At 44.5% G+C, this 24,724-nt stretch overlaps 1 protein-coding gene across 4 annotated transcripts in view; it reads left to right on the top strand.

The window, feature by feature from the left end:
* The window catches only part of ENPP3 (ectonucleotide pyrophosphatase/phosphodiesterase 3), a 212,514-nt gene that overhangs the window by 16,378 nt on the left and 171,412 nt on the right, over positions 1–24,724 (top strand). For 2 of the 4 annotated variants that reach the window (XM_033938316.1, XM_033938317.1), the window contains exon 3: positions 15,474–15,570. In XM_033938316.1, coding sequence (XP_033794207.1) covers positions 15,474–15,570 — 97 coding nt within the window. Of the gene's footprint in view, positions 1–2,241; positions 2,261–3,088; positions 3,190–15,473; positions 15,571–24,724 lie in introns of those variants that run through there. The other 2 variants (XM_033938315.1, XM_033938318.1) reach the window with 2 other exon arrangements.

Genomic DNA, 24,724 nt, shown 5'->3' with positions numbered 1-24,724 from the left:
TCCTGGCTTTGGTCCTGAACTAATAAATTTATTATATAAATGCTGCCCCCCCCCCTACAGTATCCAGGAGAAGCATAATATTTTTACTTAATTGTCAATTGTATTATGCTGCTAAAATTGAACCAGTCAGGAGTTAAAACAAGGACATTGTATGCAGCAGAATTTTATGGAAGGAATGTCTCAAAATCCAACAGAGTTTGTGATACTACCATGGCTACACAAAACAGAACAATGCCAAAGACTGAGAAAAGGTGTGGTGATGAGCATGGCTTGTGTCGCAATGTATTCAATGGAAAGTGAAATAAAACTGAAATGAAAACAACTTTCTTTCCCCCTTTCCTTTTTGACATGTGGGGATAGTATTCCTGCCCAAGGCAGTTTTTCTTGTTCAGTAAGAAGCTGTTTTACTTGCAGCATATTCATTTAAATACCATCTCATTAGAAAGTATTAGGTAAAAACAGTAGTGCTCTCTGTGACTAACATAGGTGTTGTTCCATCCTGCTGTGCTGTATCAAAACTGCAACTTTTTCTCTTCCTCTCTCTGAATTCAAATGTGTCTCATAATAACAACAAACTAGACAAAATAGCAGTAATTTCTGATTTTTGCTTTTTCCTTTGGAATGCATTGTAGCTTATAATTTCATCTCTCAACCAGGCTTTGTAAGCTTCCTCTAACTCAGTGGTTCCCAAACCTGTCCTGGGGGACCCCCAGCCAGTCAGGTTTTCAAGATATCCCTAATGAATATGCATGAGAGAGATTTGCATACCTGTCACTTCCATTATATGCAAATCTCTCTCATGCATATTCATTAGGGATATCTTGAAAACCTGACTGGCTGTGGGTCCCCCAGGACAGGTTTGGGAACCACTGCTCTAACTCCAAACCACCAGATGTCGATCTTACTTCCACTTCTTACTTAGCTATTGGAACCAACAACCCCCCCAACATCAGATCCCTTAATGGGCTCCTGAACTTTAGGAAAGCAACAAAAACCTACCTCTTTCCATAAATACCACCTATATAAGTTAACTGAAGAGAACAACTGTATGTTAACTTAAAATGATCCTCCTTATATGTCTAACAAAGACAACCTAAGACTACTATACACATGTAAATTCTAAATTTGTTTGTCTACGCATTATGTATGTTAACTTAAAATGATCAGATTATATGCTAACTTTGACCCTCTGTCAAATCAAGATGACCTAAGACTACTGTACGCACACATGTAAATTCTAAATTTGTTTGTCTACGCATTATGTATGTTAATTTTGTAACCCGTTCTGAGCTCATCGGAGAAGACGGGATATAAAACAAACCACATAAGTAAATAAAGATGACTAGAAATGAGATATCACAGAAGTCAAGTGGGAATAGGAACTATTCCAAGAGGGTTTCTCCCATTCTGATCCTACGGCAATTTCCCAACAAAAATCAACATCCTAAATTTGCATTGATCCCAAGATCAGTGCAGTAGAAATTGCCCTTTGCCACAGAATTCCAGCAAATTGTCTTCAGTTCCCTGGCTCTGTCCTGCAGGTCTACTCCAACCATCTTGATAACCTCATAAGACTGTAGCTGCCAGCTCTCTCCTTGGAACCCAAAGCTGCTGTTTGATCTCACTAGGGATGGGCTTTCAGTAGAAATGACATAATTCATGTCATTTCATGTTGTCAAAGTCCAAAATCTGCTGGGAGAAATCCAAGTCTTCTTTGAAACATCCTGACCCTGATTCTAAATGATGCCTAAAATTAGACAAATACAAGTAGATCAGTGCACCTAGCCAATCTGGGGCTTAATTGGTGCTGATAATGAATAATTAGCACCTTGTAATTGATGTAAATTGCACGTAATTAGATAGTAGGTGCCTAACTAGGTCACTCCTCCTTCTACCTGACCCACTGCAATCTAGGTTTTGTTCACAGTGTAGTATAGAAACAGTTCTAGGCCTAGATTCACTAAGTTCACCTTTGCTGGGTGATCCGTAGCCGAGTCTTCCCGGGTGTCTTCATGCAAATTGCAGCGATCAGAGGCACGACCCACAGCGACCCCACAGATGGCTGCTGAGTGATCCAGACGCATGTGCAGACCATCTTATTAGCCTGTAGATACGGTCCGCGCATGCGCTGGCTCTCCACACAACAAGCATGGTCAAAACAAGGGGAGGGGCTGAAACAGAACACAGAAACAGAAACAGAACACGCTTTGCTAGCAGAATATGCTGCAGGGGAATAAACACCAGAAATGCACCAATGAAGGTTGCTGGTTACTCGCGATCCCGTGGTTTTAGCCCACGGGATTAAAGCGGGGTTGCACTACGGTGTGTTCTGTTCTGATCCAGTCTGGAACAGAACAGAACATGCCGTAGTGCAGCCCCATTTTAAACCCACGGGTTAAAACCATGGGCTTGAAGGGCGGCAGAGAGCAGGGGTTTTGCACAAGGGAAATGTTTTATTTCAGGGCTTCAGGGCTGGGATTTCAGGGCACAGAGAGCAGGACAGTCAGAAAGGATATGAGCGACTGGTCCTCAGCAGTCACTTCTTTTTTGATCATCCAGCCCTGTCGGTGTTCCTGAATTTGTTTAGTGACTCGCTGCCTTCCTACTTTTGCATGCGTGGATCGGATCGGGTGCGGATCGGATCGGGAGGAAGATTAGTGAATCGGGTCGGGGGTCGCCCAAAGTGGTCGGGACATGATCGGTAAGCCAGACATGGGCAACTCCGGTCCTCGAGGGCAGGAATCCAATCGAATTTTCAGGATTTCCCCAATGAATATGCATGAGATCTATTTGCATGCACTGCTTTCAATGCATATTCATTGGTGAAATCCTGAAAACCCGATTGGATTTTGGCCCTCGAGGACCGGAGTTGCCCATGTCTGATCTAGGCCCTAGTCTCTTTTGACTGAAATTGACTGTTGTTGGACAAGGGGACTCAGTTGTTTTTGTTGTTTTTTTTTAATGCAACTAGACTTATCTGCTGTGTTTGATTTGGCCCACCATGACTGTTTATTGAATAAACTGGGAAAGCTTGGAACTATCAGCAAAGTACATACCTGGTTTCCTAAAATGTCGATCAGCTCAGGTCAATTGGCAAGAAGAATTATCTAAAGAGTGGAACCTGGTCAGTTTGATACAACAGGGGTCTCCAATCTCTGCAGTGAAATAAAACTGGAGGGCCAGATATACGTGAGTGAGTGAGTGTGTAGGTCTCCAGTCTCTCCCATTTATTTAATGTGTACCTGACTGATATGGGTAGGGTACTTTGTTCATTAAATGTTTGTAACTTTTCATATGTAGAGGATATTGTTTTATTATTTTCTATTTTTTGGAATTTAGCTTCAACTTATACAGTAGTTTTATGAATGAGGTTTTGAGATGATCTTTGATTGGATGTCACTAAACTACTTAAAGGTTAACCTTGATAAAACGAGCATCTTTTAGGTGTGTAGAGCTAATTAGGTGATTAGCTGATAAGCTAATTTGCTAATAATTACTCTGTTAAAGTTTGTGGCTTGTCTCAACTGTTTGGAGAATAAGCTTGCCCTAAAGTTGTCCTATAACAAAGAAAAGGTTCTCATGAAGGTTTTGCTGGCAATATGAGAGAAGAAGGCCACACCTTTTTAATATAAAAATATATATTACTAGGGTAAAGCAATTACAAACTTAGCAGCAAAACTTATTTGTACTTGTCAGAATGGTAAGGTACTAACAGCAATGCAACTAATACTTATTCCTGATAAAGGTCTAACAGACAAACTAATAGGAACCTCATGTGATAGGTTCTAACTCACACTTGGCACATAGCAATGTGTTCTATCTTTTCCACTAGACTAATAGGAAGTATGGCACTGTCTGTCACCCTCTGGATGCACTCAGAAAAAGAACATAAGAATAGCCTTATTGGATCAGACCAATGGTCCATCAAGCCTAGTAGCCTGTTCTCACAGTGAACAATCCAGATCACTAGTACCTGGCCAAAACCCCAAAAGTAGCAATATTCCATGCTACTAATCCAGGGCAAGTAGTGACTTCCCCCATGTCTTTCTCAATAACAGACTATGGACTTTTCCTCCAGGAACTTGTCCAAACGTTACATTACATTTCAAGATGGATTACAATATGAGGAGATTCTGGTCATATCCAGAAGATTACAAGATAGCTATTTAGTTGGAACGATTAGGCTCTGGAGATAGATTGAAGTAACTGGTTATGTCATGAACTTATCTTGATAAATTTCTTAAATAACATGGTTTTGATTTCTCTTCTGAAGGTATTTGTAGTTTGGTGCTGAGGTCAGCAAATCGGTGAGGTGGTTGTCTAATGTTACTACCTGCGTGGCGAGTAGCCCATTGTACATTTTCTTTCGCTGTATACCTTTTATTGGGGGGTGAATGAAGGGAGTCTGTGTTCTCCTTGGTCTGGATGAGTTGTTCCAAATTAGGCAATTGATTAAGTAGATTGGACCATTGCTATTTAGGGCTTTGTAAAGAATGCAGTAGAATTTGAAAAGTATTCATTCTTGTACTGGGAGCCAGTGAGGATAGGCCGCCAGAGTGTTTTTAAATTTGGGTGTATTTGTTACAAGGCACTCTGGTTTATTACCATCTTATTTGGTATTTTACCTGAAATTATTCAAGTCAAAAAAATGCACCAGAAATTCTGGTATGTTCAGCTTACCTGCCCCAAAGGCCTGTCGCTATAAAACCTTTTTGGACAGGACATTAGAATATCAAGCAGGGAAGATGAATTCCTGGATGTGCCCTTTGATTGCCCAAGCCTATTCTTATCTTACATTTAGGAAATTACTGAAAACGTACATATTTGATAAGCAAGAATGTTAAGTTTTTTTAACAGCATATTTACAAAGGTATATTTTATTTAGGAATATGCATTTTAATTGTACTATTTTAACTGATGTTGTATTTAAAAGTAGCAATGTTTTTTGAATCGGTATTTTTTCACTGAAATGTCTCAGTTTTTCTTGTTTTGAACCGCCTACAAGAAAATAAATTATTATTATTATTATATTTCTTCAGTAAGTAGATCAGTCTGAGAGCTGTGTTTTGCACTGTCTGTAGTTGTTTTATCGTGGTTATGGGGCAGGGTAGGTAAAGGATGTTGCAGTAGTCTAGGAGTCCTAATATCAAGGCCTGGACCAGTAGTCGGAATTGAGTTTTATCGAAGTATTTTTGGATATGTCATAGGTTTTGCATAACTGCGAAGGCTTTCTGAACTGTTTTGTTGATTTGTAGTTGCATGGTACAGCCTCTGTCTAGCATCACCCCTAGAAGTTATAGGTGGGGTTGTAAGGGGTATGTGATAAGAGTTTATTTCCAGTTTTGTTATGGTTGGGGCTTTGGAGTTTTCTAGAAGTAGGATTTTTGTTTTGTCAGCATTTAGCTTCAGTTTGTGGTCTTTCATTCATTGTGTTACTGCCTCTAATGTTTTGTGTAGTGAGTCTGTTGTGGTGGGGGTTGGTTGGTCGAAGGGAAGGAGGATGGTGATGTCATCTGCATAGCTGTAAGATGTTATGTTTAATTGATCTAAGTAGGTTCTGAGTGATGATATGTAGAGGTTGAAGAGTGTTGGGGATAGTGGGGATCCTTGTAGTACACCACAGGGGTTGTACCAAGATTCTGATTTTTCTTTGTTTGGTTTTACCCTGTAGCTCCTGGATTGTAGGAATCCTTGGAACCATGTGTGGATCCTGCCTGTGATTGCTATTCTTTGCAATATTTGTAGGAGTATGTTATGATCAACCAGATCAAATACTGCAGTGAGATCTAGTTGTATGATTAGTACTTTTTTCCTTTGCTCAGGTGTTACCGTGCTGTGTCCAGGAGAGAGCCTAGTAGAGTCTCTGGGCTGAAGTCAGTTCTGAAGCCTGATTGTGATGGTTGGAGTATGTTCAGTGAGGTAGTAGTCAGTGAGGTATTTTGCCACTAGACCTTCCATAAGCTTGACATATAGAGGTATTGAGGCTATTGGTCTGTAGTTGGAAGGTTGATCTGTTGCTCCCTTTTGGCCTTTCAAAATAGGGGTGATGATGACTTCATTGAGATCTTAAAACCACCTACGCTATCCACTTTTACCACAACCTCTGGCAATGCGTTACAGAGCTTAACTATTCTCTGAGTGAAAAAAAATTTCCTCCTATTGGTTTTAAAAGTATTGCCATTGCTCCCCTGGTACAGCAGGTCCCATCTCTCTCTTTCTCTCTCGGACTCCAAACTGACGGCTCCTGGACAAGGTCGTCTAAATAGGATGCCTCGCTCTACTCTGTATTCAGTCTGTTATTGTAGCAGAAGGGTTTCTCAGCAATGAAGCTGGAATGGACAATGCCAGTGGCGTAATTAGGGTGAGAGGTGCCCGGGGTGGTAACGCCCCTTCTCTACCATAATCTTTGCCCCCCACTCCTTCCCTAATCCCTCCTGCCACACGTGCTCCCCATTCCCTTGTACGGTATTTCCCTGAAAATAGGACACTGTCTTATATTAATTTGGGGCCCCAAAAATGCACTAGGTCTTATTTTCGGGGAAACATGGTAAGTAACTGAAGAATTTTGGTTTGCAAACCTGGAACAGTTGGGGTGGTAAGGTGGGGTAGGGCAGAGCTTCTTCTCACAAGACCACTGTACTGCTTTCATCCTCATAACTGTCGAAGAACGGGACCTGGGTGTAATCATTAGTGAAGATATGAAGACAGCCACTCAGGTGGAGAAAGCTTCGGCCAAGGCTAGATGAATGCTGGGTTGCATCCGAAGAAGTTTTGTCAGCCGAAAGCCTGAAGTCATAATGCCGTTGTACAGGTCCATGGTGAGACCTCATCTGGAGTACTGTGTTCAGTTTTGGAGGCCACATTATCAAAAGGATGTGAAGAGAATGGAATTGGTTCAGCAAATGGCCATCAAGATGATCTCAGGACTCAAGGATCTCCCATATGAAGAGCGTCTAAGCAGGTGCAGTTATATTCTTTCAAAGAACGCAGAGAGAGAGGGGAGGCATGATAGAGATGTTCAAATATCTTACAGGCCGTATCGAGGTGGAGGAAGATATCCTTTTTCTTACGGGTCCCAAGTCAACAAGAGGGCATCCGCTCAAACTCAAGGGTGGGAGATTTCATGGTGACATCAGGAAGTACTTCTTCACCGAAAGGGTGGTTGATCATTGGAATGGCCTTCCATGTCAGGTAGTTGAGGCCAGCAATGTGCTCAACTTCAAGAAATGATGGGACAAACATGTGGGTTCACTTCGGGGAATTACTTAGGGGAGTGTTCTTTTAAGGGGAGGTTCTTTTAAGGGGAGGGTTCTTTTGAGTGGGCAGACGTGTTGGGCCAACGGCCCTTTTCTGCCGTCATATTCTATGTTTCATATTCTATAATCAGAGTTACTTCTCAATGATATTAGTACTTCTGCTTCAGTTTCTCTTCTTTGAAAATCTTCCATTGCACAGTTTCTATCCCCCCACCTCGCACCCCTCCCCCCCCGCTGACCCTTCCATCTGTCCCTCCCATCCGAACATTGCCGACCATGAGACCGAAATACCTTCTTGCAAATGGCAGCGTTGACAGCAATCTAGACAGGCTGCTTTACGGCCTTCTTCCATCTCAGCAGAGGAATGCCCCGATGGAAGAAGGCTGCTGACGCTGCCGTTTCCAAGATGGTATAAATATTGGTCTCACGTTCGGCGGGGTTCGAATGGGAGGGAGAGATGGGAGCGAGGAGAGAGGTGCAGCGGGGGCAGGGCATGGCGGGGGGGAGCACTGCTACTGGCGAATCCAGTGCTTCAACTAGGGCTTATTTTTGGGGTAGGAGATATATTAAAACCTACCCCGAAAATCATGCTAGGGCTTATTTTCAAGATAGGTCTTATTTTCAGGGAAACATGGTACCTCTAGTTGAAGTTGCTGCTCGCAGCAATCAACACATACTGTTCGCGACCAAGTTGGCTCTCCCTCTAATGTCACTTCCTATGCTTGGTGCCCGGAACTGACGTCAGCGGGAGAGCCAACGGGGTTATGAAGAGCACGTTGTTGATCACCACAAACAACAACTTCAACTAGAGGTATGGGGGAAGGGAAGGGGGCGCATGTGTGGAGGGGAGGAATGAGAAGAGGTAGGGGGCGGAGAGGAGGAGGGGTGCCGGTGCTCCAACCAACATGGCGCCCAGGGTGAACCACCCCCTTCGACTCCCCCTTTAATATGCCTCTGGACAAAGTACTTCACTGGAACTAGTCCTAGCTGCAGCTAAGGTGCTACTCAGTGCTGGTTCTTACTCCATTGTAGTCAGTGGCGTAGTTGGGGGGGGATGTGGGGGCAGTCCAACCCGGGCACTGTCTTGGTAAGGACACAGGTACCCGTCCTCCTCTCTTCCCTCCCCTGCTCCTTCCCTGTCCCACCACTGCCCCATGTGCCTGCTGCTTCCATTCCCCCGTACCTCTGTAACATTCCTGGCACATGCAGCAACCCCCCAACCTGCTGTCATGCCACTGTTGGCTCTTCCTCTAACGTCACTTACTGGACCCGCGCCTAGGAAGTGATGTCAGAGGAAGAGCCGATGCTGGTGTGACAGCAGGTTGAGGGTTGCTGCTCGTGCCAGGAATGTTACCGTGGTATGTGGGAAGGAAAGCAGTGTATGCGTGGCAGGAGTGGGTGGGGAAGAAGCATGTGGAGGTGGGTGGGGGGTAGATAAAAGGACAGATTGGAGAGTTTATTTCTTGTACTTCTAATATTACTCTCTGTGTATTGCTATTTCTCCATCCATATTGTTATACAGTTTCTGTTTTGGTTTCCTTTTTGTATTTTGATAAAATTGTCAATAAAATTTCATGTTAAAAAAAAAAGAAAAGAAGTGACTTGCCTGACTACAAATCAGAAAAAAAGAATACTTGACCAACTCAAATAGTCTAGCCAGATGAAAAAGATTACAAAATGCATGAAATGTTTATGCTATACTGTTCTATGTCTTGATACAAAACGTGAGTTCACTAGCATACTAAGTGAAAATTAGCATGGACATCTTGATGACATTAAAAATGGCTTGAAAAACTGAGTTGATAATAATTTTGTGCAGTAGTTCTGTAGGAAAAAGATTAGTAACCAGGATGATTATATTTAAGACCTCAGATACTACAATTCCATGGTCATACTGAGGGGGTCACACATTTTTGCTCTTCCTGAGTGATTCACTTGTGTCTTGCAGTTGTCACAAATTAAGCAGGTCCCCATGAATTGCTATGGTTGACTGGGACCAAGCCTAGGGGACACTTAATGAAATTGCATGGAAATACTTTTAAAACAAATACAAGGAAATATTTCTTCACTCAAAAAATAGTTAAGTTCTGGAACTCATTGCCAGAGAATGTGGTAACAGTGGTTAGCACAGCTGAGTATAAAAAATGTTTTGGACAAGTTCCTGGAGGACTTGAACTGCATGTACACTAATGCAAGGAGCCTAAAAAACAAAATGGGGGAATTAGAAGTAATAGCCAAAAATGAGAGCCTAGACATCATAGTAATCGCGGAAACATGGTGGAACGAGGAAAACAAATGGGACATAGTACTGCCAGGGTACAAGCTCTACTGAAAAGACAGGACATATCAGAAAGGAGGAGGAATAGCACTATACATTAAGGACACCATTCACTCGACCAGTGTGGATGCAGCAGCGACCAATGATCAACTGGAATCACTATGGGTTAAAAAACCAGGAAGAAACGGATCCGAGATAAAGTTGGGACTGTACTACCATCCACCTGGACAAACTGAAGCAAATGATACAGAAATGGAAGCCGAGCTGAGGCAGGAATGCAAGAACACTAACACCATAGTTATGGGAGATTTCAACTATCCTGGGATAGACTGGAGTCTTGGAATTTCCAAATGTACAAAGGAAACGGAGTTCCTGGAGGCTGTACGGGACTGCTTCATGGAACAACTTGTCAAGGAACCAACGAGAGGGTCAGCGATTCTGGATCTAATCCTCAACGGGCTGAAAGGACCTGCTAAGGGAGTGGAAGTAGTGGGACAATTTGGAAACAGTGACAATAACATGATCCAGTTCAAAGTGGAAGTAGGATTACCAAAGGGTAAGAGATCCAATACAACAACGTTTAACTTCAAGAAAGGGAACTATGATGCCATGACATGAATGGTGAGAAAAAAACTCAAAAACAGCTCCTGGAAAGCGCAGACTGTGGAGCAAGCCTGGTCTTTATTCAAAGACACAGTAAACGAGGCACAAAACTTGTATATACCCAGATTTAGAAAAGGATGCATAAAAGAATCAAACAAAAGACCCGGCACGGATATCCAACGAAGTAAAGAAAGTGATAGGAGACAAGAAAAGATCATTTCGGAAGTGGAAAAAGGACAAAACCGAAGAAAATTGGAAAGAGCACAGGAAGCAACCAAAAGAATGTCACCGAGTGGTCAGAAAAGCAAAGAAAGAATACGAAAAGAGACTAGCCAAGGAAGTACGAAATTTTAAACCGTTCTTCCGATATGTGAAAGCTAAACAGCTGGCAAGGGAGGAGGTGGGACCTCTGGATGAGGGCAACAGGAAGGGAGGGTGTCAGGTCAAAAGCGCGCCGGGACAAAGGCGTGCGCAGACAATTGAGCTCAGCGCGGAGGTGCGCGCCGAAGAAAATTACTGTTTTTAGGGCTCTGACGGGGGGCGTGGGGGGGAACCCCCCCACTTTACTTAATACAGATCGCGCCGCATTGTGGGGGCATTATGGGGAGTTTGGGGGGTTGTATCCCCCCACATTTTACTGAAAACTTCACTTTTTCCCTGTTTTTAGTGAAAAAGTTAAGTTTACAGTAGAATGTGGGGGGTTACAATCCCCCAAACCCCCCCACAACGCCAGCGCGATTTGTATTAAGTAAACTGGGGGTGATCCCCAACAAAAAACCCCGTCGGAGCCCCTAAAAACAGTAATTTTCTTCGGCGCGCGCCTTCGTCTTGCGCTCAGTTGTCGGCGCGCGCCTTTGTCTTCCGCGTTGTTGTCTATGAACCAGGAAAAAGAGGTGGCAGACAGACTAAACATGTTCTTCTCGTCAGTCTTCACAATAGAAGACACATCCAACATGCCGGAACCGGAGCAAATCTTCAAGGGGGATCAAGAGGGAAAGTTATCATGCATGGAAGTAAGCCTTGAAGACGTACTCAAACAGATAGATAGATTAAAAACTGACAAATCTCTGGGCCCAGATGGAATCCACCGGAAATACTGAAAGAGCTCAGAGACTAAACAGCGGAGTTACTGCGGCGGATTTGTAACCTATCCTTGAGAACAGGGGTAATCCCGGATGACTGGAGGATAGCGAATGTTACAGCTACCTTCAAAAAGGGATCGAGAGGCGACCCAGGGAATTACAGGCCGGTGAGCTTAACCTCAGTTCCAGGGAAGATGGCCGAATCTTTGATCAAGGAAAGTATCAATGAACATTTAGAAAAAAATAATCTGATGAGAACAAGCCAGCATGGTTTCTGTAAAGGAAGATCATGCCAAACAAACCTACTACATTTCTTTGAGGGGATAAGCGAACAATTGGACAAGGGTGACCCCAAAGACATCGTATATCTGGATTTCCAAAAAGTCTTCGACTAGGTACCTCATAAGCGCCTACTAAGAAAATTGTGGAGCCACGGGGTGGTAGGGGACATGCACAGATGGATCAGGAACTGGCTGGCGGACAGGAAGCAGAGTGTAGGAGTTAAGGGACACTACTCTGACTGGAAAGGGGTCACAAGTGGTGTCCCATAGGGGACAGTGTGCCAGTGTTCCCGCTAAGCTGCGCTGGGGTGCGCTCACGCACAAAATATTACCTCGCAGCGCACAAGTTTCTCGTCACAGCGCACACAGTGTAGAGCACAGTTCTTCAACCGCCGGTCCGCAAACAAAATCTTGCCGGTCCGCGAAGGATTCGGTCCCCGCCGCAACGAAAGGCCGGCGTCAGCTGACTTGCAACTTCCTGTTGCAGTCGCTGTGCCGGGACTCCTGCCTTCGCCGGGACTCCTGCCTTCCACCGCGTTTGCCTCCTGCCTTGTCTCCGCACCTCCAGACCAGCAGCGGCAGCTGTGTATGCTTTTAACTTTGGCACAGAGCTGCCCCTAATCAATAGTTTAGCGCGGTTTCATAAGGCAGCCTCGGGGCCTTTGCTAGGCCGGCCCACATCGCATCATCGAAGCGGGCCGGCTATCAAAGGCCCCGAGGCTGCCTCATGAAACCGCGCTAAACTATTGATTAGGGGCAGCTCTGTGCCGAAGTTAAAAGCATACAGAGCTGCCGCTGCTGGTCTGAACTCTTGGGCCGCTGAAGGAGGGCAAAAAGCAGCTGTCCTGGAGGTTTCCCTTCCTCTCGCCTTTACAGGTTCCTTTTTTCCACCTTTTTTTTTTTCCTTCAAACGGCAACGGGCCCCAGCATCGACATCAATCAAGTAAGTTCCACTGTCAATCAAGCGGTTCTGCTCGGCCAAAGTTTCCCCTGTGACATGAGCCACCCTCAGGGGAAAGAAAGTGACCCACAAAGGTGAGGGGAAGGGGGGCAGATGATGGAAGTTGGGGGGGGGGGGAGAGAGAGAGAGAGAGAGAGGAGGGGCAGATGATGGAATGGAGGAGATGAGAGAGAGAGAGAAGGGGACAGATGATGGAAGTGAGAAGAAGGGAGAGAGAGCAGAAGGCAGATGGATGTCAGTTGAGAAGGGAGAGCAGATGCTGAATGGAAGTGGGGAAAGAACACATACTGGATGGAAGGAGGAGATAAATAAAGGGGGAAGAAAATAGTAAGATAATGGAGGGGTGAGGGAAAGGGGTGACAAGCTGTGTGTAGACACAGTGAAAAGAGGGAAACGGGACTAAATAGTAAGAAAGAATTTAATTTAGATGGAGGCAGAAAATAGAGAAGGAAGACCAGAGAAGAAAAGGGAAGAGAGAGCAGAGAATGATCAGATCTGAGTGGAGGAAATGAGAAGAGAGATATGCTAAAAACCACAGGGGGGAGGGAAGGATAGAGATGCCAGACCATGAGGGGAACAGAAGGAAGATGATGGATGCTAGACCAAATTGGGGGGTGGGGGGGGGGGCAGGAAGAGAGATGGCAGGGAAAGACAGACAGTGAATGGAAGGGGCAGATGCTGGACTGAAGAGACAGAGAAGGTTATCATGCTGCTGTACCGGGCCATGGTACGCCCTCACCTGGAGTACTGCGTCCAGCACTGGTACTTTAAGAAGGACACGGTACTACTCGAAAGGATCCAGAGAAGAGCAACTAAAATGGTTAAGGGGCTGGAGGAGTTGCCGTACAGCGAAAGATTAGAGAAACTGGGCCTCTTCTCCCTTGAGCAGAGGAGATTGAGAGGGGACATGATAGAAACATTCAAGGTACTGAAGGGAATAGACTTAGTAGCTAAGGCAGGGAGAACGAGAGGGCACTCTCTAAAGTTGAAAGGGGATAGATTCCATACAAACGTAAGGAAGTTCTGTGGTAGAAAGCAACATATTTATTTGGCTCATAACTTGCTGGCGCCCGATATTTTTAGCTCACAGTGAAAAAAGTTTGCTCACAACACCCGCCCGCTTAGAGGGAACACTGGTTGGGACTGCTGCTGTTCAATATATTTATAAATGACCCTGGATCAGGGACGAAGTGCAAAGTTATAAAATTCGCGAACAACACAAAACTCTCCAGTAGGGTCAAAACTGTTGAGGAATGCAAAGAACTGCAAAGAGACCTGAACAAACTGAGTGAGTGGGCAAAGAGATGGCAGATGAGCTTCAATGTAGAGAAATGTAAAGTCTTGCATATAGGGAAAGGGAATCCGATGTACAGCTATACGATGGGAGGGAGGGTACTGGGGGAAGGCAACCTAGAAAAAGACTTGGGGGTATTGGTGGATAAAACAATGAGGCCGGCGGCGCAATGTGCAGCGGCCTCAAAGAAAGCAAACATAATGTTGGGCATTATCAAAAAGGGTATCTCTACCAGAACGAAGGAAGTTATTCTACCACTATATTGAGTGATGGTGCGCCTGCATCTGGAGTACTGCATCTAATACTGGTCGCCGTACCTTAAGAAGGATATGGCGATACTCGAGAGGGTCCAGAGAAGAGCGACAAGAATGATAAAGGGCATGGTAAACCTTTCATATGCTGAAAGGCTGGCGAAGCTGGGGCTCTTCACCCTGGAAAAGCGGAGACTTAGAGGCGACATGATAGAGACTTATAAAATCATGAAAGGCATAGAGAAGGTGGAGAGGGACAGATTCTTCAGACTAGCAGGGACAACAAAAACAAGAGGGCATTTAGAAAAATTGAAAGGAGACAGATTCAAAACGAATGCTAGGAAGTTCTTCTTTACTCAGAGGGTGGTAGACACCTGGAATGCGCTCCCAGAGGAGGTAATAGGACAGAATACAATATTGGGTTTAAAAATGACTTCCTGAAGGAGAAGGGGATTGAAGGGTCTAATCTAATCTAATCTAATCTAATCTAAACCTTAGGTTTGTATATCGCATCATCTCTACATTTGTAAAGCTCGACATGGTTAACAAGAGTTAGGGTAGAAAGGAACTCCAGTGGAGGGAAGAGGCAAAATGAAGAGAAAAATTTAGAGGACTAGAATAATCAGAGAGGGAGGAGGAGTTACATTTTTGAGAATAACCAGGTTTTCAGATGTTTACGGAAGAGTTGGAGGGAGCTCAGATTCCTAAGAGGGGGGGCCGCGGCGGGAGCGGACTGCTGGGCACGATGGACCCCTGGTCTGACCCGGCAGATGCAATGCTTATGTTCTTATGTCTACTGTTGAGATAGACATGGGGGAAGCCGCTTGTTGCCCTAGGATCAGTAGCATGGAATGTTGATACTATTTGGATTTCTGCCAGGTACTTGAGATCTAGATTGGCCACTGTTGGAAAGAGGATACTGGGCTAGATGATCGACAATTGGTATGACCTAGCCAGTGTGGCTATTCTTATGTAAGCTTACAATGCAGTGGTGGTAGTGAACTTATTCAACAAAGGCAGTCCTTCTTATCTGCAATACCCCCTTCCCTACCACAGTTTTCTCATGTTGCACACTGTGAATGTCTATACAGCTGTTCTCCTCCAAGTCCTATACTGTGGGGGTAGGTTCAATGATGGTATCATGAAAAGATGCCATGGGAGTAGTGGTGGTCATATCAGGGGAGTGAGGAAATAAAGTAACTGGGGAATAATCCGATGAATGTTGTGGGAGATTGTAAGGGGTTCCTAGGAAGAGAGTAAGTGAGTGGACCATGAGGGGGCTAAATGATGAGATTACAGCATATGGGAGATGGAGTGAAGAATGACTGGGGGAATGTCTGGGATAGGCAGCATGGGAAAATTACTTGAAAAAGAGTAAGAGAATCGGAGGCAGAAGAAATGGAAATAAATTTATTGTCTGTGTATGAGTAGACATAACAGTGTTATATTATCTCTTTTTCATGCCAGGTTCTCGCAGTGTCCTTGGTGATTATGTCACTTGGACTGGGCCTAGGACTAGGACTGAGACAGACTCCGGGTGAATTTCGTGAAGAACCAGCACTAGGTACCATTTTTCTTGATGATTTTGCTTTCATTTGCATTTGATCTGAAATCTCGCAGCAGCCCATAAGGAACATCTCAATTCTGAAGCTGAAGGATTCATGCTTGACTTCCACCCAAGCTGGGGACTCAACTCTGCTATGGAGATTAGCTAGGAAATAGTCAAAGAGCAACTCAGTAAGCGAATCTGAAGGGTGCCGCATGCTATTCTTTCAACCACAGAATATTGTATATAATGGAGAAAAGAGAAAACAAAATTAGAATTCATGTATCATGGTCCCTTGATGAAATTCAAATAGAAACATATACAGTACACTTAATGAGGAGAACAATGAGTAGTATTTTAGAAAGGATGTACAAATTAGAATGGAGAAATCCTGGTCAGAATGTTTCAAGGTCTGCTAATATTTTAGAATCTAATCTAATCTTCAGTTTATATACTGGGTCATCTCCCGAAGGAGCTCGACTCGGTTCACAATTGATTAAATTAGAGTAACATAAGAATAAGCCAATGAGAGAAAGCCTATGAGAGAAAGTATTATTAGTGTATCATTTCAGAGACAGCACTGGAATTAAAATTAAAATGTAAAATTAAAATTAAAAGACTAAAAAGATTAGGATATACTGTTACTACAGCACTTCAGCAGGTAAGCTTTCCAGATATAGTATAAACAACCAAGTTTTTAGATCTTTCCGGAATTGTTGAAGCTGACCTATCAGTCTGATGGAGTCAGGAAGCCTATTCCAAATTTCAACCAATTTAAATGTCATAGATTTACTAAGCTTCCCAGCACATTTAAGTCCTCTAAAAGAAGGAAATGATAATTTATATATTGTTGTAATCCTCGAATAACAGAATCTAGTAGCATTCCAACATAGAAGGGTCAAATATTCCATAAAGGAACTTAAAGATAACGCATGCACACTTAAACTGTATCCTATAATGAACTGGAAGCCAGTGAAGCTTTCTCAGTAATTGAGATACATGATTGTATTTTCTCTTTCCAAAGATAAGTTTAGCCACTGTGTTTTGTATCAACTGCAGCCGATCTAAACTACCCTGTTTAATACCCAAATAGACATAATTACGATAGTCCAACTGAGCGAGCACAGTGGACTGTACCAGTAATAAATAATGTTCATGATGAAATAATGATCTAACTTTCCTCAGCATACGCAAACTAAAGAAACATTTCTTTGCCAAAGAGTTTATCTGATCGTGAAATGTAAGAGAAGAATCCAGAATAATACCCAAAATTCTGGAGGAAAAATCTAGAAGAGGATCTGCTAACGTGGAGTTTGTTCTAAATACAATAAAACCTTGGTTTGCGAGCAAAATTTGTTCCAGAAGCATGCTTGTAATCCAAAGCACTCATATATCAAAGTAAATTTCCCCTTAGAAAATAATGGGAACTCAGACGATTCGTTCCACAACCCAAAAACTTTAATACAAAATACTATATGTACTTGTATTGCAAGACTTTGCTCATTTAGAACAGTCACTACACTCCTGCAGTGTCAGAGAGAGAAGAACCATTGGCTCAGTTGTGATGTGCGTATACTGTATGTACTTGTATTGCAAGGCCTTGCTTGTATATCAAGTTAAAATTTAATAAAATGTTTTGCTTGTCTTGCAAAACACCTGCAAACCAAGTTACTTGCAATCCAAGGCTTTACTGTACATGGAGAAATGGACATTTATGTGCTGGTTTGTGCAGCAACGGCATCCATTTTAAAATCATAAATGTTGAAAATATAAACAGGGTCCCAGTGGACACATAAACATTTATGTGCCAGAATATAAAAAAATGATTTCAGCCATTGTAGAAACAAAGCGATTTAGGTGAGCAGTAGAGGTGTTCTTGCCTGGTTAAATCAGTGGGCTTCAGTAGCCCTTAACAGAGAATGACATGGGGACAAATTTTTCCCTGTCCCCACAGGAACTCAATTTCCCCGTCCCCGTAAGTTTTGTCGCAGTTCCTGCCCCATTCCTGTAAGTTTGTGCAGACGAGGACAGAGCTTGTAGGTACGGGGCAAGGACAAGAAAAGAACTCAGGGGGACGGGACAGGAAAATGAGTGCCCGGGGATGGGGAAAAATTTGTCCCCGTGTCATTCTCTAGCCCTTAATTCAGTTCAATTCAATTTCTTATATTCCACATCTGTCCATTTAGTGCGGATTATAATCAAAAGAACCTCAACATATGATGGAAACTATAAACAAATTCTTTTAGAAGGACCCCAGACTATTGGGTGGTTGAACCGAACAAGCAAGTTTTAAGAGATTTATGAAATCTTAAATAATCACTAATTCATCTAACCAAAAAAGGATGTCAATTCCATAGCAAAGCTCCTAAACAGATAAAGATAAACCCTAATTGCATTTTATGACATTTTTAAAAGAAGGGAAATCGTATTTAAATGAGCAAGAAGTTTGGCAGTTATAAACTGTACAGGTATTTTTAGAGAATGAGTTAATCTCTCAGAGGTAAGGCTATAAATCGATTTAAATACAAAGCATTCAATCTTAAATTTAATTATTGATCTAATTGGCAACCAATGTAATTGATTCAGCAGTAGAGATGCCCTCTCAAACTTGCCCTTATAAAAAATCAGCCTTGTGGCAGTATTATGTAGTAACTGTAATCTTTCCAACAATTTCTCTGATATATCGCAATATAAAGCATTACAATAATCCAGATGAGGGAGAATAATTCAACAATTCTGAAACTGAACTCAAATTAGAACATATTTAATCCAACTATCTAAGCTTAAAGAAGACCTGCCGTGACAGAGCTTGAATCTGATATTCAAATTTTAAGCTCCAAGAACTTTAGATTTACTTTCAATCAAAGATTCTCCTGACAAAAATTTCAAGTCCTTTTCTAAGAGTTGCTCATAATTCCCAAAATAGGGTTACCAGAAATCCGGGAAAACCCGGACATGTCCTCTTTTTAGAGGACTGACTGGGTGCCCAGAGGGATTTCCAAAACCTGGCAGTTTGTCCAGGTTTTGGAATTCCTCAACCTCGGGGCCACATCTGGAGGGCGCCTGCACCTGCATGGATGTTGACACAATGATGTCATATTCATGCACATGACATCATCACGTCGACAGCCACTCACATGCAGACATGGCCCTGAGCTTGGGGAGGTTTGAGTAGGTGTGGGGCTGGGGGCAGAATGGGGCAGGGCCAGGTGTCCTCTTTTTTTTTATATAGAGGAAATCTGGCAACCCTATCCCAAACCAGGCTTTCTTAATCTTTGCATGATTTAATTTGAAAAAACTATTATGGGCCTTCAAGTCAACCTCAGCTCTTGTATATTTCAGAAAAGTCATAGTAGTTTCAATCTTTTCTTGGATTGGACATAGCAAGAGTATATCATTTGCATAGATGTACTTTGAAGCAGCTGATATAGAGTACACTCCACCCAATGCCTTAAGATAAATATTAAGGACGTAAGAAGACTTGAGGCGGTCCAGAGGAGGGAGATGAAAATGATAGGAGACTTGCGCCAGAAGACATATGAGGAGAGACTGGAAGCCCTGAATACGTAAACCCTAGACTAGAGGAAAGGAGAGACAGGGGAGATATGATTCAGATGTTCAAATACTTGAAGGGTATTAACGTAGAACAAAATCTTTTCAGAGAAAGGAAAATGGTAAAACCAGAGGACATAATTTGAGGTTGAGGGGTGGTAGATTCAGGGGCAATGTTAGGAAATTCTACTTTACGGAGAGGGTAGTGGATGCCTGGAATGCGCTCCTGAGAGAGGTGGTGGAGAGTAAAACTGTGACTGAGTTCAAGGAAGCGTGAGATGAACACGTGAGGATTTAGAATCAGAAAATAATATTAAATATTGAACTAAGACCAGACTGGGCAGACTTGCACGGTCTATGTCTGTATATGGCCGTTTGGTAGAGGATGGGCTGGGGAGGGCTTCAATGGCTGGGAGGGTGTACATAAGAACATAAGCAATGCCTCCGCTGGGTTAGACCTGAGGTCCATCGCGCCCAGCAGTCCGCTCACGCAGCGGCCCAACAGATCCAGGACCTGTGCAGTAAACCTCTATCTATACCCTTCTATCCCCTTTTCCAGCAGGAAATTGTCCAATCCTTTCTTAAACCCCAGTACTGTACTCTGCCCTATAACGTCCTCTGGAAGCGCATTCCAGGTGTCCACCATACAGGTAAAGAAGAACTTCCTAGCATTCGTTCTGAATCTGTCCCCTTTCAACTTTTCCGAATGCCCTCTTGTTTTTTTATTTTCTGAAAGTTTGTAGATGGGCTGGAGTAAGTCTTAACAGAGATTTCGGCAGTTGGAACCCAAGCACAGTACCGGGTAAAGCTTTGGATTCTTGCTCAGAAATAGCTAAGAAGAAAAAATTTTCAAAAATTTAAATTGAATCAGGTTGGGCAGACTGGATGGACCATTCGGGTCTTTATCTGCCGTCATCTACTATGTTACTATATTAAATAAGACTGGAGAGAGTGGGGAACCATGAGGCACCCCACACCATGCCTGCCATAAGAAAAATGTTCTTAACACCTTCTGAACGTTATAAGATCTTCTCCTCAAGAATCCCTCAAGTCAATTCGGTACCCTACCTTGAATTCCCAGCTCACTCAATCTAAATAATAGCAAAGAATAATCTACTTCATTGAAAGCAGCAGAAATATCGAACTGCAACAGTACTGCCTGTTTTCCCCTACTAAATGAAGGCTAACACTGGTGTAGATAGCGGAAAATCATCGACTAACTAGGAGAGTGATACCACACTGTGAGAGCTAATGAACATAGATTGGGATGGAGAAGACAGCCCTCGTTCTGTGTGAGCAACATAGGGAAGACTTGAAGTGTGATGGGTTCCTGTACACTGAGTTGAAGAAGGAGAGGGAACCATGGTTGTCGTGTCCACTGAGGTACTATAAGAATCATGATGGCCTGTTCTTGGTAAAGTTTCAGTAGAGTCTTCCCGGTTAGAGATATTGGAGGGAAAACATAAAGAAACTTGTCTTGCCAGTTGAGGTGGAAAGCATATGACTCCAGATGACTGGGAGTGTTGATTTTGGAACAGAACTGCTTCTTCCTCTATAATATTACCAAAATCCGACCCTTCCTCTCTGAGCACACTACCAAAACACATATCCATGCCCTCATCACCTCGTGCTTAGACTACTGCAACTTGCTATTCTCAGGCCTTCCGCTTAGCCATCTCGTTCCCCTCCAATCCGTTCAGAATTTGACTGCACAACTTATATTTCGGGAGAGCCGCTATATTCACGTTACCCCTCTCCTAAAGTCACTTCATTGGCTTCCCGTTTCAGACTACAATTCAAACTCCTCTTACTGACCTACAAATGCACTCGCTCAGCTGTTCCTTACTATCTTTCTTCACTTATCTCTCCCTATGATCCCCCCCGTGAGCTCCGCTCAGCTGGTAAGTCTCTCCTATCTGTGCCTTTCTATTCAACTGCATCCAGATTCCATCCCTTCTGCCTTGTTGCACCGTATGCATAGAACAAGCTGTCCAAATCCCTATAGTGGGCTCCATCTCTGGCAGTGTTTAAGGCTCAGTTAAAAGCCCACCTCTTTGAGAGTGCTTTCGACTTCTAACTCCTTTCACCTTGGATTCTGCATCCCCAACCCTATATGTCATGTCTGTCTGTCCAAGTTAGATTGTAAGCTCTTCCAAGCAGGGACTGTCTATAAATGTCAAAATGTACAGCGCTGCGTATACCTTTCAGCACTATATAAGTGATAAGTAGTAGTAGTAGTAGTAAGTTTGTGATTGTGGGGGGAAGCAAAGATCAACCAATGGAGTCCCCCAATCTGAAAATATCCTATATAATAAAAGGCTAACTCGCGCATGCGCAGTCCTATTTGCGTGTTCCGTGCGCTGTAGGTCTGTGGCCGTAGGACTGCGCATGCGCCAGTCCCCAGCTTTACTTCTCTCTGACTACGGACCCACAAAGCCACCACCGCGACTCCTCTCTCATCTTCCGACGCAACTGCAGCTCATGAGAGGAGCCGCGGGGGCGCCTTTGAAAACGGCTCCCTTCTCCGAGTGCCCACCCCCTCCTCCTTTTTTTGCGATCCATCGAGCGGCTCCCCAGCCTTCTTCCACCACCTACTGAGCCCCCAGCCCTGTTTTCAGCTCCTCCTGCACGGGCCAAAAACAAAAAAGGAACCGCGACTCTTCCCCACCCGAAACACTATGCCGGCTCCTCCCAAAACCAAAACTCCCACGCAGCCGAACTTGCAATATCGCACGGGAGCCCCAGCTCGATCCACTCCTCCAGACCGACGATGCGCACAACTTGAACCACATGCAGACTTACATTGCACGCCCGAACTCACAGCCAAACGGCGTATGCGCCAGTTAGCTGCATCGCGCGACAGGAGCAACTCTGGCAGCGGATGGCGGGAGGAGGGCTCATGGTCCTGCCGCTGCTGACGCTCCTGTTTACAGCGGCCTGCACATCGCCGCCTCCCCCCCTCCCGCAACAACCGCTCCCGCTCCTGTTCTTCCCCTCCCTCCAGTCACCGCTGCCATTCCTATTTAAAACGGCCTGCTGAGGTTCACGGCCGGCTGTAGCGAACCTCGCAGGCCGCTCTCCACGTGGTAGCACGTTCCCTCTGACGCGATCGCGTCAGAGGGAACATGCTACTGAGGTGAACAGCGGCCTGCGAGGTTCGCTACAGCCGGCCGCGAACCTCAGCAGGCCGTTTTAAATAGGAATGGCAGCGGTGACTGGAGGGAGGGGAAGAACAGGAGCGGGAGCGGTTGTTGCGGGAGGGGGGGAGGCGGCGATGTGCAGGCCGCTGTAAACAGGAGCGGCAGCGGCGGCAGGACAAAGGACATCATCAACAATATCCTGAATGGCAGCGGTGACTGGAGGGAGGGGAAGAGGAAAAAGAAGGGCCATGGAGCAGGCAAGAAAGGGGGCTGTTTTGGTGGGAGGGTTGTGCAGATAGCAATCATGGGGGGGGGGAGGGGGCCCGAACAGAAAGGGGCCATGGAGCAGGCATTGCAGAACAGGGGGAGAGGGAAAGGAGGCTGCTTTGGGGGGAGGGGTGTGCTGGGGGCCACGGAGCAGTTAGGCATTGCAGAACAGGGGGAGATGGAAAGGGGGCTGCTTTGGCAAGCAGGGGGGCCAGGGAGACAGACAGAAAGAAAGACGGACAGACAGGGGACCAGGGAGAGACACAGACACAAATAATGACAGACAGCGTCCAAGGAGAGAGAGACAAATAAAAAAAACCCAGACATACAGACATCTATTCTGGGCGGCGGGAGGAAGGCAGTATGGAGTGCTGCTGGGAGGAGGGCTTCGAGCCGCACAAGACTGTCCCCAAAGCCCCTGCGGAGAGTTGGGCCAACTTCTCCTTCCTCACCGACGCCGAAGAAGCTGCAGGCCCCGCTCCCTGTCGCGCTCTGAGCACTCACGATTGGCTGAAGGGTGTCATGCCAATGCTGCAGGTACAGGGGGATGCTTTTGTTGCAGAGGTGTGCTGGGGGTAGACAGCTTTGCTCGCGGGGGGGAGGGGGAAGACACAAGGGGGTTAGGGAGAGGGAAAGGGGTATGCTGGGGGCAGACAGCTTTGCTCTGGGGGGCGGGGGAATGATACAAGGACACAGACACAAAGAATGACACACACGGGGCCAGAGAGACAGCCAGTGTCCAAGGAGAGAAAAACAAATAAACATAGACAGACAGACAGCGGTCAAGGGGAGAGAGAGAAAGAAAGACAGACAGACACACACATCTATTCTAGCACCCGTTAATGTAATGGGCTTAAAGACTAGTTTGACATAAAGTGGTTGAGTTCAGTGACTACTCCTGAGGTTGTAGGAGTCTGCTCAGCTTGTCTGCTAAAATATTCTGGTTCCCTGCTAAATAAACTACTTTCAGAAATATGTTGTGAGGTATCACCAAGGACCAGATTTGTATTGTTTCTTGGCAAAGGAGGCAAGACCCTGTGCCTTCTTGCTTGTTTAGGCAGTATATGGTTGGTTGTCAGTTTGAATGAGTACTACTTGATTGAAGAGGCGATCCTGAAATGTACATAGAGCACTGTGGACTGCTCAAAGCTTGAGGAGATTGATGTGGAAAGTTCTCTCATGAGGACTCTAGCTGCCTTAGGTATGGAGGCCATCGAGATGGGCTACCCAGATGAGCATGGAAGTATCTATTGTTAATGTTTTTTGATGTGGTGAAGTATGGATCGATGAAGATCTGGGGTCACTTATAAGCACTGAGAAAGTGCTCTGGTGGTTTGAGACCGATAGATCAAGAGTGTCCACTGAGGTTCCCTGAGAGGCAGATGGGCAAATAGAATAACGTATATCATGGATGCAATGTGGCCAATAAGACGCATCATTTGGTGTGCAATGATGTGTTGGAGACTGGAAACTTTCTGGCAGATCTGCATCAGAGTTTGGAGCCTCTTTTGTGGTAGAAAGGCATGAGCTTGTCCAGAAGTGCTCCAATGAATTCTAGAATTTGAGTGGGTTGTAAATGAGATTTCTTGTAATTGACTGCAAATCTGAGAAGTTCTAGGAGTCACATTGTTGAATTCATGGCTAGATGAGCTTTATGAAGTGTCGGGGCCTTGATTAACTGGTTGTCTAGATAAAGGAACACATGAGCAGAGGATTGCAGCCACTATCACTAAACATCTGGTGAATGGGTGCTGATGCCAGTCCAAATGGAAGTACTTTGTACTGGAAGTAGCATGCTCCCACTTGAAAATGAAGATAATTTATGTGGGTTGGGAGAACAGGAATGTGTGTGTAGGCTTTTTTTGAGATCTAGAGAGCAGAGCTAGTCGTTCTTCTCTAACAATGGTAGTAGGGTTCCCAGAGAGACCATTTAAAATTTCTATTTTATCAAGAATTGGGCGGAGACCTCCGGTCTTTTTTGATATGAGGAAATACTTTGAATAGAACCCATGGCCCCTCTCCTGCAGAGGTACTTTTTTCTATGGCACTGAGCTGGAGGAGGGCTGAGAGCTCTTGGTGAAGGAAGGTCTTCTGATGAGAGAGAAATAGGACTCTCTTGGAGGATGGTTTGGAGGAGTTTACTGGAAATTAAGGACATTGCTATGACTCACCACTTGAAGGACCCAGTTATCTGATGTTATCAGGGACCAGTG

This window comes from Geotrypetes seraphini, chromosome 3 (genome assembly GCF_902459505.1).
Source record: "Geotrypetes seraphini chromosome 3, aGeoSer1.1, whole genome shotgun sequence".
NCBI classification, from domain to species: Eukaryota; Metazoa; Chordata; class Amphibia; order Gymnophiona; family Dermophiidae; genus Geotrypetes; species Geotrypetes seraphini.
The sequence above is the reverse complement of the archived record's forward strand: the minus strand, read 5'-3'. Positions and strand labels throughout refer to the sequence as shown.